This window comes from Apis cerana, linkage group LG9 (assembly GCF_029169275.1).
Source record: "Apis cerana isolate GH-2021 linkage group LG9, AcerK_1.0, whole genome shotgun sequence".
Classification (NCBI taxonomy): Eukaryota; Metazoa; Arthropoda; class Insecta; order Hymenoptera; family Apidae; genus Apis; species Apis cerana.
In genome coordinates, this window is record NC_083860.1 from 8,316,543 (window position 1) to 8,337,493 (window position 20,951).

A 20,951-nucleotide genomic window follows, 5' to 3' on the forward strand; every position below is an offset into this window, starting at 1 on the left:
CGGTAAATGATGCAACCGTAAATAATCGGTTAACGTAATTACATTAACATAAAGGAAAAAATTCTGATTAGCGGTATTTCTCTGTGAAGAATGGGAAAAAATATTTGAGAATCTTTGCATGATCTTTTTCGACGATCGTAAATATTATGTGAAAATAGGATACAAAGATTCGTAATAAAGATAAAATAAAGATTGAAAATTACGGAGGAAAATCCAGACGCGGAGCGATAATCGGTTATTTTTATTGTGAACGATGCGATGCGATGATTGCAATTATGACGTCTCTTATAATCTCTTGACCCCCATTCATATCGATATAATTAGGTCAAGAAATTTCACGATCGTTAGATTTAGAGAAAGAAAAAGTGTTGATTCTGAATTGATTTTTAATGGATAACATTCATTAAATTTTATTCTGTCGTTATTAATTATATTGAACTTGGAAGAAATTAAAAAAAATATCTCTTCTTCTTTGAAGCCCCATCCATGTTTTTATACTACCTAAAAATTCGTGTTCAACGTTTTTATCTTCAACAACTAATCTCTCTCTCTCTCTCTCTCTCTCTCTTTCTCGAAAACTCGAAATGGTATTGACGTAATCACAAATATTAAAGGCAAGGATACACGTGCCAGTAGCAGATACATCGAAATTTTTTTTACGAAAGAATGACGGCATTACGCTTCTAAAACTCGAGCTCCTTCGTAAAAAGTTTATTGTTCTTATTTTAAGATGAGGATTTATCATTCTCTTACGAATTTCTGACACGCGTATCTTTCATTCATAGATCGTTCAATCTATTATCGTATTTACACGTTGCTCTCGATCGTTTTTTTTTTTCATTTTTTTCTATTTTATATTCTCTGAAAACCTCAAGTTCAAGGACTGCTCATAGAGAATGTTTCTAAAAATATTCGTGAGTAAAAGAAGAAAAAGAAGAAGAAGAAGGAGAAGAAGAAGAAAACATTATTGGTTATTGTTTTATTCTATCGATCATCGATTAATCTTTGAATTTTGTAAAAGAAGAAGAAAAAAGATTCGATCGAATCTTGTTGAGCTTTGGAAAAAAATATGAAGATAACTTCTCTTCTGACATTTTTAAAGAAATAAAAATAGCAACAGTAGCTAAGGAGCCATCGTCACGTGGATCGTTTTTCGTTCTATGCAAATTATCGAAGAGAGAACCGGTTGATATTATTATTGAATCGAGGAGCAAGAAGAAAAAAATATGTCAATATGTCGAGATGTCTATAATCTCACTCGATTTCAAGCTATACACGAGATAATGATCGAACGGCATGGTCTCTCCATCTCTTCCATCCGAAAGATCGATATTCCGACCTCAAGATTCCTATCGTCAGATGGACCGTGAAAACGTGCAATTTTCACGCCAAAGACGTGACACGATGCGAGCAACGGATTATCTCCTCGTGATAAATTATTATATCCTTCTTTTTTTAAATAATATCGCGTTATTACGTACAATTACAATATTCATTGACGGTTAAAATGAAAAAAAAGAAAGAATAATACTCGATGTTCACTCGAGCGATTGATTAATTTTGTTCATGAAAAAGATGCTGTCAGTATTTTCAGGTATCGGGTCATCAAATTTAAAAAAGGAACGTATGGAAATAAAAAATTCATATCTCCTGTTTAACTTGAGGCGAAGAATCCGAGAATATATTATTTATTAAAAAATTCAACGCGATTCTATTCGTTTCTCAATAAAATAAAATTAAAGATAAGATGGATAGATAAATAAGAAACAACCTTCGGATTACGTTTTATTGACAATAAAAGATCGCAAGTAAGAAACATTACAGTAAAATAATCGTTAGATCCTTTTTTTTTTCATTGAACGGTCCCGAGATTTCCACCTACGTCACGGCAATGACAAGCCGGAATATGGGCACGTAGCGGAAATGGCATGATTTTTAATAAATAGTCCGTTGTAAACATCGTCTCGATTATGTACCTTGAACTACTAGTTAAAATCCCAGAATTCCACGAGAGGACTTCCAATCAGATTCGAGTTGGAAATCCCGTTCTCTGAATCACACACGGACAGATATATCTCTATATTTGTGTGCCTTAAAAATATTTCGCCCATGTTTATATTTCACACATCTTATATATGTATTTATATGTATAGTAAGATAATCGTATCAATGTCTTTTTATATTTTATTGAAAAAAAAAATTGAATATTTCTTTTTTAATTCGTATATAATATGAACGATCGAATCTTATCTTCCATCTCCTGAATTCCATCCAAGCATCTTGATATCTTGATGCGTATCTTCCTAGTTAAAACTTGGGAAAACTTCGAATTCTCGATAGAGAAGAAACGCGAAAGGAAGCACAGACGTACGTGCTGAAAATCGCAGAGAATATTCATAGAGATTGTTAAACTCGGATCAGTTTCGATTCTCTAATTTTTAGTTAAAAGGTTAAACGGATCATAAAATTTTATAAATAGCTTCGCTTTTTATGGATGGATTTGGAAAATCCGTCGTGAACGTTTCGATGAATTTTACACGGTTCGCTCGTTTCCCATTCCAAGAGAATTCGAGTCAACTGTGGGTCAAACGCCTCGAGAAAGACTCGAGGGAAACGAGCTCGACACACGTCGATAGACGGAGCTCGCGTTCTTACGAAATCGGAACATTTCATTCACTCTCTTCGCCTTGATGAGTCACTCGGTCTCGGTGAGCGAATCGCGCGTCGAAATTCGATGGCTGCCGAGAAAAACCCAATGCCACGCTTACGTGACGATCACGCACGCGTTATTGTTCGTTCGTAGATGGAAATCGAATGAGATAATGAATCTACGTGTTTCTTTCTTTCTTCCTTTTTTTTTTTTTATTTTTTTAATTCAATATGTATACATCGTTGATGAAAAAAGAAGAAAAAAAGATGGATGGAATGGAAGAAAATTGATGGAAGACGAGCGAGGATGAGCGAAAGAAAAATTTTTTCTCTTTTTTTTTATATTTATTTATTTACGGTTATGATTAACAAGAAAGATTAAAACAAGGGGAAAAGTGAAATATGTGATTTTTTTTCTTTTTTCTTTAAATATTTATTCAATCCTAATCGACAAAGGTCAAAGTCTTCTTTCTTAAAGCGAAACGATCTTTTTTAGATTTTTAACCTTAAGGTGCATTCTTTTCGCCAAAGCTTTTATTATTAAATAGAATCACAGAATTCTTCACGATATCATATTTATTTGGATATATATAAAATTTTTACTCGGCTTATAATTAATATATATTAATAATATTTTTGGGACGCAAAATGTACATCATTCGAATATTCCTCTCAAATAATACACCCAATTAATATAAGAAAATTCCGGGTCAGTGCAGTATACTATTAATTTTCCAGTAACAGGATACTTTTCTTCCTGAAATTTTTCGTCTTTGTATTGCTCGATTTCCTTAATATTCACATTAACGACTATACTCTGGAAAAGTATACAATATATATATACATATATATTAGCCCAGATAGAGAATCGAATTGAAACAATTTCAATTCGTTAATTTTTAGATAAAAAGAACCCGAATTGATTTCAAAATTACCTGTTTTGAATTCAAAGTGATCGATGTTGTGTTCACCATGAAACTATCAGGCTCGTCGACGATAAAATTGAAGGTCTTTGTTTTTCTGAAGACATTTTTGAAAGAAATAGAAGCAAAAGAGGTTCGAGTGATTATGTAAGGACCCATTGGTTTTGGCAGGGAGCACGAACCGATCAACGGAAATCTAAAGTTAAACAGGGAAACGATTAATTTTTCAATTTAATTTCTGATATCGATATCCTCGAATCATTTCTCTTCTCGCTCCTAGGAGCAAGTTTGATGAGTAAATTATAACTTCTTACATGAATTCTCCAGCAGTGATCGAGGATGCTGTCAACGTGGCGGACACATTTTCAATGTCGCACGGCTCGAAAATTACCTTGAGCATATACACGTCTTCTTTGGAAACGTCGACAGTTTCTGGACACGTGAAACAATTGCTATCCACCTAAAAAAAAAAAAAAGAAAGTAAGGAAACAGCGAGACTTAAATTTAAACGTTCGATACCTAAGAATTATTTAAAAAATTATATTCGTAATTGATGATATCTCGCGTACTCGTATTGTAAATTGGGCAAAGTGGTCTGTGGTTAAGTTTTTCAGAATGAGGGAAAACTCGGCAATATTTCCCAAATAAGCGTTAACACGTGTGACATTCTCCGGAGGCGCTGGAACACCTCTCAACTGCAATTCGTACGGGAACAGGCCCATATTAGTGCAATAGATATTCATGATGACAGACTCGTCGCATGGCAGCAAAGGATTAAAATAAACAGAAATATACTCCTAGAAATTTAATAAAAGTTTCCATTAATATAGTTTGAAGGGAATAAAACGAGACAACGATTACTTACGTGCGATTCTGGCGGCATTAATCTTGGTACTTTGACGATAACAAATGGATTGAGACAATCCGCTTTAAGTCTTATTATATTTTGCAAAGGGTTTTCGAATTTCAAGGGGTAACAAATCTCGGATCGAACCGTTGTTATCAATTTAATGGATTCGATCACTTCAGGCTCGGTTACCTCGTACTCTATCTCGTAGAATTGATATTCTTGATCCTCGGTGGTAAACGTTATCTGTATATCAAAAAATTTTAATAAAAAAAGAGAAAAAATCTCGTCGAAATATAAAATTTAAGATTATTAAAGATTAAAGCGTTACCTTAAAATGAAAATTCCACTTCTCGTAGCAATAAAACACGACGTGATAGTCTCGTTGACTGTTCGCTGGAACGTCGAATTTCTCGTTCCCTACGAAACTATATATAGGAATCTGTCCACGGAAAAAAGAAAGGATATATATAAAAGTAAGGTTCACATTCAAATATTTTTCCTGTCTATATCAAAAATCAAACCTCTTGCTTATGCTGATGATGATCGTCGTGGCTATAATCTTTCACCCTTTCGATCTTACAATGAAATCGCTGCTGTGTGTCCAACCAGTTGTGGACAGGCAAAAGTTCGGTGTATTTCGTTTTAGCGGGGATCCGACGAATAATAGTATCTGAAACTCGGGGAGGCAAGCTTCTTCCACGAAGGATGTATAACAAATACACGTTCTCCTCCGGACATCTCAATACCAATGATCCCTGGTGGTATACGATACAGTTTTCTAAGAGTAGTTTTGCAGATTTTTTAATTTCGTTACAACAAATCTCGCAAATTTATTATCCTTTTACCGTGTTCAGCGTCTCGTCGGTGTTCATGACAATGGGCGCGTAAGTGACGACGCAAGGAGCCAATTGCAGTGGAGGGATTTGGAGGAGTTGATCAGCGGAGAAATAATCGCCTTTCACTTCGATCTTCAGTCTCCAGGGGGCGTTCGAGTCGTTCATTATGATCACGGATCGGGTTTGCTTTTCTCTTACGAACGACTCGAAATTGATCGTGCTTATAGGATCTGGCAATTTGCAACACGCTCCTGATATTTTAATACTCAGAGATCTGTGCTTTTCGATTTCTAGAAATGCCTGGCCGGGAAATGTAAGAATACATATATATATATATATAATCTTTGTCAATTTGTCGCTAATTGTATTTGCGACAATCTTTCTTATCGCATGTGTAGATTTACGTAAATATGCATTGTTCGAGCATCGCAAATGACAATTTATTACGAAGGCCGACTGAGAATGAGTCATTAAATAAAAATCGTCGTAAAAATTAAACACACTCGGGAATAACATTCTTCTTCAGTAGTACGTTCAAGATTCGACGAGTTACAGTTATTTAATCGCGTAATCATTTCTCTCGAAACAATGTTTGATTCATAGAATAGTTGCGAAACATCCTTCTTCTTTACATTATTATTCTTTATACAACTTGAGATCAATTTTTTCTTCTAGCCACTCGTTAAAAGTTAAAAATAAATTCTCATTCGAGAAGACCGGATTAAATAGAGCGGATTGTTAAAAATAATCGAAGGGATCTAATCGCGGAATCGTTTCTCTCGAAATAATGTTTGATCGATAGAATAGTTGCGAAACAATTTTACATCCTCGCGAAACATCTATCAAACACCTTCTTCTTTATATTCTTTATACAACTTGAGATCAATTTTTTCTTCTAGCCACTCGTTAAAAGTTAAAAATAAATTCAAGAATTAAATAGAGTGGATCGTTAAAAATGATCGAAGATTTGGAATTTTATCATCGGACGACGGGCAATTTTTAGATTTAGCGCAATCTCGAAACTTAAAGCGAGGAGGTGGAGGAGGACATGGCGGGACACGCGTTCAGGAAATCTCATTAAGAGATTGTTTGGCATATCTGTACGCAGGGAAATGAGATCGTGAACTCACCTCACCCTCGATTATGTTTTTTTGTTCGAAAGGTTGGAACTTCACCACGAAAACGACATGCGTGTCGACCGAGCAGTAACCGGACATAGGGATGATTTGGAAATCTTTCGGCAATTTCGCTACGTTCCATTTGAATCTATTCGTTCGTTAACATTTATTTATCAACGATAATCCACAAATTGCTGTGATTACTATGAAAGATGAAGACGCGAAAGAAAAAGAAAAAAACGAAATCAAATATCCATTAAGGAGGATTAAAGAAAAAAGAGCGAACTTTATTCACTAACCTTGATCCCAGATCTCCGGTGTTCATTAGAATCATCTTAGATTCTTCGATACAATCTTGAATCACCGTTCCGAAGAAGATACTGGTTCTGTTTAAGCGAAATTCCGTGCCTACGCAACTTCCACGAACCAAGAACAACGGTATAATGTTGGAATTCGTTTGAAGAGCGATTTTAACCGAGAACGGCCTTACCCTGGCCGTCGGTTTGAAGAAGATCATCACGTTGATCCTCTTATTCGGTTTCAGAATAACGTTGGTCGACGGCTTGACCTTCAAAACATCGTAAAGTTTCGGTTCTATGGTGTCTAACATGCTATCGAAGGTCCAGGAACGCTTGGTCTCCATGATGGACGCTTTAGCTAGAATAGGAAGATCTCGCTTCACGTTACAATAACCCAAGGTTTCGTAGTAGTCGTCGTAGCCGCCCAGGTACTGCATCACCCCGAATTTCATTTTGACCGGTGCCAACCCCTTGTTCACCACCGGGATCTTCTTCACCATCACTTTCATAGGGGAAATGTTACCAAGATCGATCACTTTGTCCCGAGAATTCACTAAATAGATCTAGAAATTGGCAATACCGTAGATCAAAAATAGCGTCGTGTTTCGTTTTTTCGAAATAGAAAATCAAGTTTCTCGATAGAAGAATTTTATTAATCTTTGCGGTCCATTGGATTCGTATTTTAGTTGCTTGATTATCTTAGTCGACTTAACAATCGGAGATAATTCTGGTTGGATAATAAAAAAATTAAAAATCAAATTTATCGATCCGCGTTACTAGGTCAGATCTATTTCATTTCATTTCAGGATAGAGAAATGTAAATCTTAGAAACGATTAAGTTTTATTTCTCAACTTTCGTTTCAATTAATCTTTCGTTTCATCGAGAAACTTGATTTGTCACGTTTCCTTTGCGGCCTCCACCCCGATGGAGAACACAGATTCGCCTTATCTCTACACGAAAGTTTTCATTCGGGAATAATTTACTTTATAAGGGATCCCCTCGCCTGTAATCGTTATTCTCCTCTCGTGACGCGAGTTGATCACAAACACCAAACATTCGTGGTACTTTATCTCCTTAAACGGTTGAAAAGTGATCGGTATGACGATCTTAGAGTGGGGGGCCAACGCTTCGGACATGAAATTCAAATCGATGGAGAGGTGGGGTTTGTTCTCGTACTTGCATTCGAGTCTACGTTACGTTAATTGCAACAATGATCAAAGTTTTCGTTTCAAAAATTTTTTTCCGGAATGCAGCGCATTTGTTAAACAATTGTAAAGCTAAATTAGAATTTTTTTTTTACAGAGAAACCCACACGTATGATGTGTCTTCGGTGTTTGTCACGGTAAGCTCCGTCTTGTATGAAACTAATTCGCTCTCGTGAACGTAGCAATACCCAAAATCGTAACGATTGAAACTGAATTCGATAGCAGGCTTCTTGGAGAACGCTTTCAGTATAAATTTGTAAGAGGGACCGTTGGAAATCTGGAGAAATTTAAAAAAAAAATTATTCTTGACATTTTTTTTTTTTTTTACGAGTCTCACAACCATGTGACGTACTTTCAGCAAAACGCAATGATCTTTTATGTGAATTTTCTGAAATGTTGTCAAAGTCAAGTAACAGTTACATTGATTCTCGCTGATTAGATGACCTTGTTTCTGAGATATCGTTATGGTGTATGAATTTCTGAACATAATTTCTGGCGTGATGCCGAGCTCCCAACAGTAATAGAACGCCACTTTGCAGGTATTCTTTATGTCGAATTTGACGGTGATCGGTATCTCGGGTATTATCTTCGAACAGAATTACTTTCTATTAATTTTATCTTTTCATTTTTTTTTCTTGAACGTTGTATTCGAAATAAAAATTATTTTCAGACGATATCCACCGGTGAAAAATAAAACTCTCGTAAGAGCAACTCGTAAGAGAATTAGATTTTATTTTAAATCGATTAGAGATAATTTTCACCTTGCCAAAATCGATAATGTTCTCCTTATTCTTAATAGCTGTCATGATTTCGCCGTTTGGTAAGCAATAGGAAACCGAGAGCGTTATATCGTAAACGGAGGCGTTCACTAATATGGTAATCGGTTTTTTCATCAGGTTCACGGCGCACTGAATGTAAAATTTGAATTCACCGACCCGGGTTGGATAGTACTCGATCCTGTGAGTAAAAAACGAGTTTCATTCGTGCCATCCCGTCCGCGGATTTCTCCCGAAGTCGGTTCGATTAAGGGGTGGGGGAGGGGCGGATACGACAATCACCAGAGATGCTGTTCGCACTTCGACACGAAGGTTCCTGTCATTGGGGTGATGTTGAGCTTTTGAAATTTACCCTCCGAATAAAGGGATTCTTCCAACACTCTGAATGGTATGTGGAAATTCTCGTTGTTGAGAAATTTTATCGATTCTCTCACGTTGAATCCTGCGAACGAATTAATATTTTTTCACCGCACCGTGCTCTTCCTTTTACAGAAATAGGAAAGCGGGTGTAGAGTAAAGCAGAAAAATAAACGACTCTATCTCGACCTGTATGCCTCAGTCTCGGATGAAATGGGAGAGAAGAGGAGGGGGAGGGAGGAGAAGGAAGAAAGCAGATTGGTAAGGAACGATTCGAGAGTCGAACCCAAGATCGTTGGCTTCAGTTTCACGTGTGCCATCATACAGTACACCGACGGTTCGGTCACGATGCCGACGACCAGAAAAAGGCATTCCAGATTGTATCTCTCGATGGAGAAGAGCCAGAACGATTCGAAGACTCCGACATCGTTTGCCAAAAACGTGAAAGACATGTCGGTACGTTTCCCGCGTTCGGCGATCCCCTCGGTCACCGTGCAGTGGAAATTCGATATCTCGATCCCGCTAAGAAAGGTTCGATTCTTCCACGAGAAATGGTAATCGTCCACGGTAGGGTTGACCAAGTGGAATTTTCTGAAATCGATTCGATTTTAATTCAATTATTTCGATTATGATAATTCCGATCTTTTTTTTTCTCTCACCCGAACAACAAGAAAGTTATCGACGGATTTTACATTTATTTCGGATAGAATTCATTATCTAATAATGAAGCTTTTCTAATTTTATTATATTTAACTCGAGTCTAATTGGTCCCTGGTCTGAATCGTGTCGTTCGTAGTTGCCGCAACGAAGTTTTCATCACGATTCCACTTACCTCACGTGGGTTTCGCCAATGCCGATCACGTTAAATTCGATTACCCTGATGTTCCGCCATAGATCTGGATCGTCTATTTCGTATCCCACGGGACCGGGTAGGTGTGCATCGCGCCTCCCGCTCGATACATAGTCGCTCTCCTGCACGTCGAAGTGACAGTACGGCAACAAACTTCTTGCCATGACTGGTATCATCAAGATCGGCAGATGCGGATTCAGATTCTCTATCCTGTATTTTCACAATATTTTTCTGACATATGTATTTTTATTTTTTTTTTTTTATTCGCATCGATAAAAATGATTTCTCTCCATTCTATATGTATATATGTATACACGTATATTATGTACACGCTCCATCGAATCCGTACTTGCACGTAAGGTATGCCTTGTAATAAAATACATCCTTGGGGGAGAATTTTAATGTACATTCCTCGGATTTTCCGGGCGGTATCGTCCCCATCTCAGGGTGGATTGCGAACGGCAAATCGTCGCCTTCCAGCCAACTGTCGGTGGTTCTTCCCGACAATCCGGCGGTGCTGCTGAACAGATCCGACGGCCTGGTCGTGCTCAGCCCTTTCATATCCACGCTGTCTGTAATTATGAATAATTTTACCTTAGATTTGTTCCCTTGTTTCGTCATATTTTCGTCATTCCTCTTATAGATATATCCAAATACAAGTTAAACGAAAAATTGGAAGGTGGATGATAGTTTTTTGATAATAGATAGTTTTTTGATAATTGCAAATACGAAAAACTCGAGATCCCCTTCTCTTGTGTAATTACCAGTGATGAAGGAGGTGCATTGTTGTGAAAAATACTTTGAATCGTCCGCGCTCACGTCGTCCTCGTAATAGTTTCTTTGACTCATCGCGGACAATGTTCCCCTGAACGATTTCGAAAAGTGACTCGAGGATTCCGACATTTTCTGCCTCGAATTCACGTTTGAATTCTCTCCTAGGTATCTCTTCGGATACTGCTCGTCCATGTTTATCTTCCATATGTATATCGTGTTCACGACACCTGGATTCGTTAAGGTGAACGTATACTCCCTGGTCTGCGATGAAAAATTATTTCGTAACGATTATTCTCTCTCCTTTCGCTTTCTTTCCCGATAGAAACTTATTAAACGAGTAATATGTACTACGAATCGAATATTAATTCTATGAATAATATTAATAACCTGATACATCAAGGTATCTTTGAAAAATATTTCTTCAACGATGCACGAGTATTCCGAATATGCGACGATGACGTTTAACAGGAGTTGGAGAATTTTCGTCGTTCCAGGGACGATGTTGTGAATCGACTCCACGGTCGGTTCCACGATCTTCTTCAACAAATCGTCATTCGTCGATGCGTCGTGATATTTCTTCCATTGCACTTCCGTTTGTCTGTCGTCCCATGCAATTTCATCATCCGGATTCTCTACCAATATTTCGCATATCGAACACTCGATAGAAGTCTGAAGTAGTAATAATCTGAAGATTATTAACTTGAAACAAAGAATTAATTTTATCGTTTATTAATATATATTATTTAGAGAGAGAGAGAGAGAGATTGAAATTGCGATTACTGACACAACTTAATATCAAATTTTTGAGAAAAATAATGATAGGATGGGTGAAATGTTTTGAGATTATATTTCGTTCACGATTCAGTGACAACAGGTTTCATTCGAGGAGGAACGTACGTTCTGGTGAGTTTTCGGCTCCGTTGCCAAGAAAGTAACGATGATCTCTTTGAACGTGAGATACTTTATATGTCCAGTAGATGGCTCGAACACAACGTGGTTATGCAAACCCCATTGGAAACGGAACCATCGGTCCGTTGTTTTGTTGATGATCTTAAATGTTTTTTTATACATTTTGCTAACGAAACAAAGCCCGTAGTCGAGAATATAGGTGAGATAGGGCAAGTACACCTGATTGTTCGACTCTGTGAAACGTATGTATTTTATCTTTACAATTTTATCGTAATTAACTGTAATAAAATTAAATCGATTTGGAAATAAATTTCCCAAATTTTAATCGGATCAGATTTTTCTTTTCGTTTCTGTTACCTGACAACAAGGAGGCCTGCCTGGAGGTTAATTTCCGCCTGTAATTTTCTCGATTGCCCACATTCGACATTCTAACTTTATTGTCATCGAGGGGTAAACCTTCCAACACGATCGCCTCCACGTAACAATCCCCCTCCAAATTGATCGTTAGATTCTCGTAAGGATTATCGATCACGTGCAAACGAATTTTCCCGTAGAACTTTCCAATTTTTTCGGGCGCAAACGTTACTTTAAAACGTGCCATGTCTCTGGTCCCCAACCGTACCACGGTGCATCGATCGTACGGCTCTGTAAAAAATCCAAAATATGTATAAATATATCCTTGATCAGTCGAGATGAACAAATAAACGATTAAACAACCGTTGCAATACTCTTCCAAAATTTGCAACAAATGCTGCGTGTCCGGGCAAGGGAAGAAAGTGAACACGTTGTTGGGATCCTCCACTATTTCAACGATCACTTTCGCCTTGATGAATCCGATGTTCTTCAATGAGAAATACTTGCAAGTGCCTTCGTCGATCAACGTGCGTGGAAAGTTCAAGCAAGGTGTTTCCCGCGTTGCATGGATCGGCTCCATGATCTCCACTTCCGGCACGCAAGATTCCCCTATCAATTTCACCATCAGCTCGTCCGCTTCCAGATGCGAGGGCAAAACAACTCTTGCGTGAAATTGCGCGCGAAACGTCTGCGTAAAACATTCGTCGATTTATATATATATATATAGTTATTTATATAAACGTGTTCACCTCTATGGTGCTCGGAGTGAAGGACACGGTGAACACTTTGTGGTTCATGGGAAGGATCTGTTCGTACATCGGGTCTATGATGAACACGTTGAACTTTGTCTTATCGGGTAACAGTGAGTCTTCTATGAGTTCGATACTTATGTTCACGGGGACTATGCCGTAATTGAACAATTTGAAACAAGCTACGTGAGTACTCTGCACGCTGATGTACCGGAAGTAGAGACACCTCTCTTGGCGGACAAATACGGTGTGCGGCCCGATCTACAGGGAAAATAGAGAGGAGAGATTCGAATCTGCGCATCGTCGATAGTTGGATCAATTTGCGCAACAAATTCCGTGTAATACGAGTTCCGTTTTCTCGAACGGTTAATAAGGGGAATACGTGTATATTCGATACGAACATCGTTGAAACAATCGAAGTCTTGAATTCTTTCGACCACGTAGTTTTCGTGAAACATCGCGTCGAAGTTTTGAAAATCGATGCAAGGGATGGACGAGGTCACCGATAAAGTGATTATCTTCCCGTCTTTGTCTTGGGGTATGGTATCGGGGACGACAAGTACGATCTGCTCCTCCTGGGAGCCAACGAATTCCGGATAACAATTAATGGCGACACTGTCCATTTGTCCAACGTCCACATTACCCTCCAGCTTCGTTATCGTCATCGGTCCCAATATTATTTTTTCCGGTTCCAAGGATCTGTACACGGTATAATAAATATATATATATATATATGTGATAAATATTAATAAAAAGGAAAGAAAGAAGCGTACTTATCATTTTTTACGCCTTTCTTCATCTTCTTCGTTAGCGCCTCGGGTATAATCGGTTTTTTCTTTTCGACCTCCGTTGGCCACAATTTCGTCATGTACACCATGGATGGATGTTCCATCAATCGAAGGAAGTAATGCAATGGAAATTTCCCCGTGTTCTCGATGTTAATGTACATCGTTTTCTCCGTGCATATGGCCATTGTTCCAAAGTTCACCACTGGGAACGGGTGGATGCGAAATCTATCCAGGGAAATTGAATAAATCTCCACTTTTATTAACGCGAGGAGGAGAAGTTAAACGAGTGAAAATTCTCGAGACAATATTCCTTATACCTCGTGTAAAACGAAACGAGGGAAACTTTCAAAGGGATCTCGGCGATTATCGTAAGTTTCTTTTGCATGTCGATCAAATTGCATATTAATATCGGAACTTCCTTAAGATTCAACTCCATCATCGGATGTAATGTCAGCTGTAAAACGAAACGAACGGGTCTGGCTAATAAAATTCAACTTCAGCGTGGCTTTTTTTTTTATCTCTATCTGAAGAGAAGAGAAAAGAAAAACCACAAACCTCTACGATTTTCTCCGTATGAGGCAAAATGGTTCCGCTGCACGGCTCGACTTGCATCTTCTTCTTGAAGTTTTGAGGCAGATTTAATTCGTTCAGCTTCTCTTTCTCTTGCAACGTTATTCTATACGCGAAAGAACATGTTGTTCTGTGTTATTCTATACACGAGCCACTTTGCTTTGTTCGAGATGGTGTACGGATAGAGGAGAGAGAAACACGGTATTATTATAATTAATCTTACACGTATTTCACCTCATAGTTGCCGCGATTTCTCATGCTGAACGTAGCTTTCGCGGGGAATTCCGCTTTTATATTTTTGAAATCGATAGGATTCGCGTCGTTGATGTCCACCGTAACGTCGTAAGTCTCGCCCGACACTAGGATAATTTCCGTAAAAATGGCATCCGAATCTTCTTTGGCGAGGAACGCGTTGAACTTTACTACTTTCTTGTCGACCATGCCGATCTGTAGAAAATTTCTCGTCGTTCCGTAAGATTGTTACGAGTGCAAGAGTTCCGCCCTTTCAGAAAAAAGACCCTTTGCGCTCGAGAGGCGACTCTCAATTTCTTTATTTGTGCTAGATCTCGTTGTCCCTGATTAATTTAGTGGGAACGGCATTGAACAGGATTTCTTTGGCTCTTTATTTTTTTATTAGAAAATAATTTAAAATGGAGATAATTGGCAACTGTGTCTCGAACGTTGGTTCAGATTCGACGATCGTGATTACATACAGTTTCGTAGAAGCCTTAAAAAGAAATTTCGAAAATAAAATTCGAGCGAAGAAATTGATTTCGAATTATCGGGAAACGAGATCGATTTTATTCATTCGGAATGGACTTGTGAAGAAATTTAATGATTTTAAGATATGCGCAAATTCGCCCGACTGAAAAATTCGTCGAGCGCAAAGGGTTTTTGATTAAATCTTGTTCGATTAAATAAACATGTTCATGGAAAAGTAAATAACATACAGCGTACGAATGAGAATTATTTTTCTCCTAAAAGCAACGTTGCAGTTACGACTGCATTTTCGAAACGAAAAGATCGCTCAACGTCTGCCCTTTTGGTTAACAAAGTTGGAAAGGGAGGCGCGTTACCTGGTTAGCGTTGTACTGGAATTCCACTTCCCGTTTGCCGTGGGCATCGATCATCCCCTCGTGAGGTACGAACGATATTTGAGAATTGTCGGATTCCTCGAGCTCCAAGAACCAGAAGAACGAGACCGGAGTATTGTTTATAATCGTTAACGTTCTGTATTCCGTTCGATAGAGTAGCGTGCGACCGAAGAACATATTTTTCCCGTCCAGCTCGATGTCCAACTTGGTGCCCTCGTTTTGAAGCTGAATTTTCCCGTGATTCCAACGCGGGGCGTGAAAGGATAAAATAAAAAAATCATCGTCGGCCAAACTTTGGATTCGAGATTTCGATTTGGATTCATATATTTATATAAATATTCTGCATTGCAATTCTAGGCGATGGATTCGTATCTATGTATAGAATCCAAATGTTCGAGGATTTAATTTTCAAAGGGTTTTAACATTGGATCCCGTGGAAATTTCAAGATATCCGTAATTACCATGAGGATCTCCACTTTCGGGTTGTTCGTGATGCACAGTAACAGCTTCGTTTTGACGATCCCGAGTCTGGTCGCGACGGATGTCACGATCAATGTCGCGCAATCGCCTTGCTGCGTGAATTAATTCGATCAATTAAACGAGGGAGGAGGAGGGGTGAGATGATCAAACGGGTCAACGTACGTCGATATAAAGCATCTGTGGTTCGATGGAAAAACACTCGTTTTCGGAAAGGGAGAAGAAAACTTCCACCGGCACTTCGGAAATGTTGCAGAACTTGAGCCAAGCTTTTCGATAATGCGGCCTGGGAATAGGTAAGGCGATACAAGTTTCAACGGATTCGCGAACTTGGAGTGGAACGTTCCATTCCCTTCGATTTCAAATTCCTTTGAATGGAAATTGGGGCGGAATCGGTTCGTTCCGCCAACAACTTGTTCCGATTTATTTAGCTCGAATTGCGAAACTGGATAATTATCCAGTCCACATATATATATATAAACGTAGAAACATTGATTTCTTAGAAGAAAAAGTAAACCGATAATTACTACGAATAATACTCCTTGTGAGAATCATTTATGATTATTAAAAGATGATAAAAAAAAGGAGGAAGGTGATAACAAACTTTTGGTCTTGATGGAAAATCAGCTGGGATCCGAAGTCATAGGTCTCCGTGTCGTAAAAGTATATGGAATTGTCTGTCGCGTGCAATTTAGTGGCCATGGTCTGGAAAACATTATATCGCGTGATATCAGATTTAGAAAGAATAATAGTAGAAAAAAACATGGAACGAAAAAGGTTACCTAACATGTTTATATACGGTTTATATACTCGATATCGTTTAATTACTTTCGCGAAGATGGTATCAGGATTCATGTCGAGCCTCGGCACGTCCGCGACACCGACAACGTTTATGTCGTAAGTGATGCAGTTTCCCTCCGCTATGGTCACGGCGTACGTTTCCTCGTAACGGCCTGTCTCTTCCGGTTGAAATCGGATCTTGTACCTCTGACTTTCGCCCGGCAGCAATATCCATCTTGGTTTCAACGGCTCTTCCACCATCGTTTCCGGCGCCAAGCACGAATTCACGTCCTTGCTCTCGATCGCCAGAGATTGATTCTCCTTGCTCGTTGATTTTTGCACCTCCATCTCCCTGTTCGACGGATTCTTCCTCCTCCTTCGATTTTTCTTAACGTTCCCCTCCTGCACGCTCAACTCGCTCGTGTTGTTCGACTCGAAGGTGCAGGAAACTTCCATGGTCGGTGTTAGGGAAACCAGATTGTAAACTACTGTTATAATAAATAACGATGAATTCGCGGTTATTGTTAACAATGGTTTCGTATGGTTCCAGAATAAATATCTAGGGAGAAACTTTTTTTTCGTACTGTTTGAAACTTTTTTCACTCGTTTCTCGATACACGTCCATCTGATAATGGAATATATTTTCGGTCGAAGATCCGGCTCGGGTGCCACCTCGACAGCTACGTTGATCCAACATACGTTAATTTCACGCGTCGCAACGGGGTTCGAATGGTTGACTCAACTTACGAATGGCAAGCTTTGCCGAGGTATTTTCGCCCATTTGAGAAACGACCACGTCGTACATCGTCCTCTCCCAAGGATCGTTGGATTTCACGTACCATATGTGGAAATTATTGAGGGGCACCTATATAGATGTATTTTTGCACGATAATTGTTGCAAAATATTGGAATCTGTTACCTCTCGGATCCCCGTGTCGGAAGCACCCACGTCTCTGGATCTAGCGCTTCGTGGCACTTTGGACTTGGTTGTAGGGGATGCTTCCTAAACAGGGGATAGTAAATCGTGAACCGTCGAAACGAGCTAGCGGCGAAGGATACGAAATTAAGGTATGGATAAAAATATAACAACTATCGTCTTTTTTATAGGGTCCCAATTATGAAGAACATTTTCAATCAACGAAAGTTCGGAATAATATTTATCCATGGCCATCATTACTTCTTTAATTTCGGGCAAGATTACGATTTCTTCTTTCCCTACGGGGAATAAACATAGCGAGAACGTAATTCACGACGTACATTCGCGCCGTTCCGTTCAGGTTCTATTAATTACTTCGTTTCGAACTGTCTCTACTTCTCGTTACTTTACTCGTCTCTTGCTTGCTGGAGGTTATCTTCGAGGTTTTACTTACTTCCCTTATTGTCTTCAACGGTTTCGTGCTTCGTTTCGATACCCGTTTGGATATCTTTATTTTCGAAACTTCCTGAAAATAGAAAAAAAAAAAGGAAATCGTAAATTTTCCAATTTCCACGAAAAAAAATTCTAAAATTATCCTATCGCAATGTAATCGATTTTGAATCTATTCTCTTTAGTTTTTCTTTCTTTTAAGGGATGAACAAAATTAAGAACCTTCCTCTTTGTACGTTCTATCATTCGTTCCATAAATCGAGTTCGCCTGCGAGCCGCTTCCTCCCTTTTACGGGGTAGAATGGTATTTATATACATCTTCTTATCCTCGTTGGAAAGTTGATCGTACTCGGATGCCGACATCTCGTCGATTTCTCGTATCCTTTGCTTCGGATCGGGCATTTCTTTCTCTGGAAAGGAGGCGAAATTGCAAGAAATGCCCGATCGTCGAGTAGAAATGAACGCACACGACGTACCGATTTCTTTCGTACGTTGCTCGACTTTGTTGTCGTAGCAAGACATCGAGTTAAGAAACGTGACGAACAGGAAGTATTCGATGTAACCGATGATCCGTAATACAGCGAGCAAAGCGTCCAATATGTTATTTTGGAAGAAATTGCTCTTCAAACTTTGCACGACGAAACCTCGCTTGAAATCCTCCGAAGACAATCTGCGAATCGTTTCATCTCGAATGTTTAATAATTCTTCCAATTTCCCCCTCTTAAAAATCATAATAAAGAACCTCTGTTGAAGAACTTCAGCTATTAATTCGGGATCAATGTCGCGGAACGAGAAAGAAACGGTTTCCTCCTTTTTCCTCGGACTCTTCCCTTTCACTTTGGGCGATTCACGAAGATCGAGGATCTTCTCGAGCAACAAAATAGTTTGAATCTTGTACTCGTATCTGGTCAAAGGGTCGAGCAACTCCAATTTCTCGCTGGGTGGAATTTTAGAAAATTCCGTCATGGGGTCAGGATCCGGGAGAATCCGAATGATCGCCTCTTGCAGTACCGACACTTCAGTATCGACTTTCTTAGTGGATATAGGAGACGACATGTTCTTCTTCGGTGAATTTTTCGATGCTTTCTCTTTCCGAGAAATCTTTTTTCTACTCGAAGTTTCTTTGGTCGACGCCTTTTTGCTCGACTCTGATTCGACCTCGGTGCTTTCCTGCTCCAAGTGTTGCCTAAAATAAACATATAGTAGCTTATATTCCACGTTCCAAGGGACGAAAGGGAGAAAAGGGACGAGATAAGAATATTTCGCGTTATCCGTTTCGATCGACGACGATTCATGATCGTTTTTGAATTTCGAGATTAATAACGATTAATTCTGTCTGGATCGTACTTCCATTTCTCGAAAGCCTCGATGTATTTTTGATGGACGTCGTCGATGATCTGTCGAAGCTGAATCGCGCACGTGCTCTTGTTGAACGCGATTATTTCGGTGATCCCTTTATCGATATCGAGAACAGGAATTCCCAAGACTTTGGCGCTTCTGCACGCAGTCTCTTGATACTCTGAAGCGATATAAATTTGATTATCGAGAATATAGGAATGTAAGTAAAGAAAAATTAACGTTCATTAAATACCCGTAAAAGGTGCTCCATGGAAAACGATGCACACTTTCTTCTCGGGCAATCTCTTTTCCAAATCTGGAATATCGATTTCCGATTTTTTCTCCACGCTCTCGAAAAGTTCTTTCACCGGATCTTTCATTTTCGACCGTAAATCTGGATTCTTATGGAGATTGTCGATGTAACCTTGAAACGGGGGACATTCTCGTTATCACCTACTGAAACTTGCACGCGGCTGGAGACTTATTTATAAACCCGGCTAACGAAAAATTTAAGAAAATTGCGAGGAAGAAGAAGAAGAAGAAAAGGAGGAGGAGGAGGAGGAGGAGGAATAATATAAAAATTTACAGAAGAGAAGACGTTGAATTTCCTCGGGATCGGTCGTGGGTAGGGGAATATCGCTCAGCAGAGTTTCATCAAAAATTGAAAAGGTAGGACAGTTTCTCCTTTCGGAATCCGTGGTGGACAAATCGCTGGCAATCTCGTTCTTCTTTCGACGACGACTAGATCCACGAACACTCGTTTTCTTACTCTGCACGGACTGATTCGTCCTCCGTTTCTTTCTCTTCTTTAACTTGTACCCTCTCTTCTCGCTCTTCTTCATCGTGTCCTTCTCGACGCTCTCGAACGCGAAAAATTCCTCGCCAAATCGATCCTCTTCCTCCATCTTGTCCGTAATTAACGACTGGGCCATTTCGTTCAATATCTCTTTGTAAAATTTCATCAACTGCCATGGTATCATCGGATCGCCAGGCTTCTTTAGAGGCAGCAGTATTTCCTTCATATTGTAATAGTGCAACAGAGTTTTCTTTATGTCTTCCTCCAACTGAAAATTTCTGGATAATTCGTTGTTTATTAATAAATAAGGATACCAAGATGGGGGGAAAGGGAAAGGGGAGCAAAGTGTATTAGAGCCTGGTCGCTTCGTTTATTTTTCAAATTATAAGTAATTTGGTATCTGAAAACGCCTGTACGCAGGCAACCGCGGTAGCCGAGTTTTCGATCGGTCATGCAGTGAGAAAGAGTTTCAGTGCCGTGTAGAAATACTCGTGTGCCCTGTGACTCAATTTTTTTTTTTTGTAAACTTATTCGAGAATTTTCATTTTGTACGATACAATAAATAATACGACGATGATCAGACTTTTTACTCGTTCTTACTCGTCCAAATGATGCCAAAAGAACTCCACGGGATAATGGCACGTATTTTCAATCGTGAAATCGATCTCTTGGATTACCGTAAACGGAATAACTGGGTTGAATTGTATTTCGGATTTGATTATATTTAAACTCTTTTCGATTCCACGTCCGGTCAGCGAGATGACGGGCATTTCGAGGCTCATGTCCACGATTATGTTCAATTTCGTTTCTATGTAGCACTGTGGAACGATGAATTTTTTTTGATGAAAAGGGGATTCCTTGCCAAAAAAAATTGCACATCGTTTTCTTCTTTCTTTTTATTCCTACCGTCTTTCGAGGCTTGAAATACACGCGAACGACTTCAAAATGGCCCGGTGGACTGCGATTCGAGTCGTAGTCCACGTAAAATGGATAATATTCCTTCCGCTTCTTCCGAGGTGCGCCCACTAATCTTGCCTCCCATTTGCAGTCGATTAATCCCCTGGAAAAACATTTAAGGTCTGGAGTGAAGTG

At 39.1% G+C, this 20,951-nt stretch overlaps 3 protein-coding genes and 1 long non-coding RNA gene across 5 annotated transcripts; 1 reads left to right on the plus strand and 3 right to left on the minus strand.

The window, feature by feature from the left end:
* Window positions 1-3,029: 3,029 nt before the first annotated feature.
* LOC107995483 (hydrocephalus-inducing protein homolog) lies at window positions 3,030-7,184 on the minus strand. Its single transcript, XM_062079093.1, has 10 exons — window positions 6,676-7,184; window positions 6,389-6,524; window positions 5,268-5,558; window positions 4,944-5,177; window positions 4,751-4,861; window positions 4,438-4,665; window positions 4,142-4,369; window positions 3,887-4,032; window positions 3,585-3,768; window positions 3,030-3,466 (listed from the first exon to the last, which is right to left on the minus strand). Exons 1-10 carry the CDS (start codon window positions 7,182-7,184, stop codon window positions 3,305-3,307), a joined length of 2,229 nt encoding a protein of 742 aa, XP_061935077.1. The 3' UTR covers window positions 3,030-3,304.
* A 442-nt stretch (window positions 7,185-7,626) lies between these two features.
* On the minus strand, window positions 7,627-17,164 carry LOC108003723 (hydrocephalus-inducing protein-like). Its single transcript, XM_062079091.1, has 23 exons — window positions 17,107-17,164; window positions 16,184-17,039; window positions 15,745-15,865; window positions 15,564-15,674; window positions 15,085-15,327; window positions 14,232-14,455; window positions 13,994-14,114; window positions 13,756-13,892; window positions 13,424-13,663; window positions 13,052-13,349; window positions 12,651-12,911; window positions 12,265-12,589; window positions 11,905-12,192; window positions 11,536-11,780; window positions 11,026-11,307; window positions 10,629-10,899; window positions 10,214-10,436; window positions 9,847-10,074; window positions 9,301-9,605; window positions 8,940-9,099; window positions 8,643-8,838; window positions 7,989-8,467; window positions 7,627-7,864 (listed from the first exon to the last, which is right to left on the minus strand). Exons 1-23 carry the CDS (start codon window positions 17,162-17,164, stop codon window positions 7,627-7,629), a joined length of 5,910 nt encoding a protein of 1,969 aa, XP_061935075.1.
* Window positions 9,028-9,431, plus strand: LOC133666647 (uncharacterized). Its single transcript, XR_009831052.1, has 3 exons — window positions 9,028-9,045; window positions 9,156-9,275; window positions 9,342-9,431. It is a non-coding gene; the product is annotated as an uncharacterized LOC133666647 (long non-coding RNA).
* Window positions 16,962-20,457, minus strand: LOC133666646 (uncharacterized). Of its 2 annotated transcripts, XM_062079090.1 has the most exons (8): window positions 19,650-20,457; window positions 19,317-19,487; window positions 19,073-19,244; window positions 18,468-18,911; window positions 18,202-18,395; window positions 17,948-18,135; window positions 17,730-17,801; window positions 16,962-17,362 (listed from the first exon to the last, which is right to left on the minus strand). In XM_062079090.1, the coding sequence occupies exons 1-8, from the start codon at window positions 20,083-20,085 to the stop codon at window positions 17,225-17,227; spliced, it is 1,815 nt and encodes a 604-aa protein (XP_061935074.1). In that variant the 5' UTR covers window positions 20,086-20,457; the 3' UTR covers window positions 16,962-17,224. The 2 variants fall into 2 exon arrangements, with proteins under 2 accessions (XP_061935074.1, XP_061935073.1); XM_062079089.1 differs by having other exon boundaries at window positions 18,202-18,911.
* Between the last annotated feature and the right edge of the window lie 494 nt (window positions 20,458-20,951).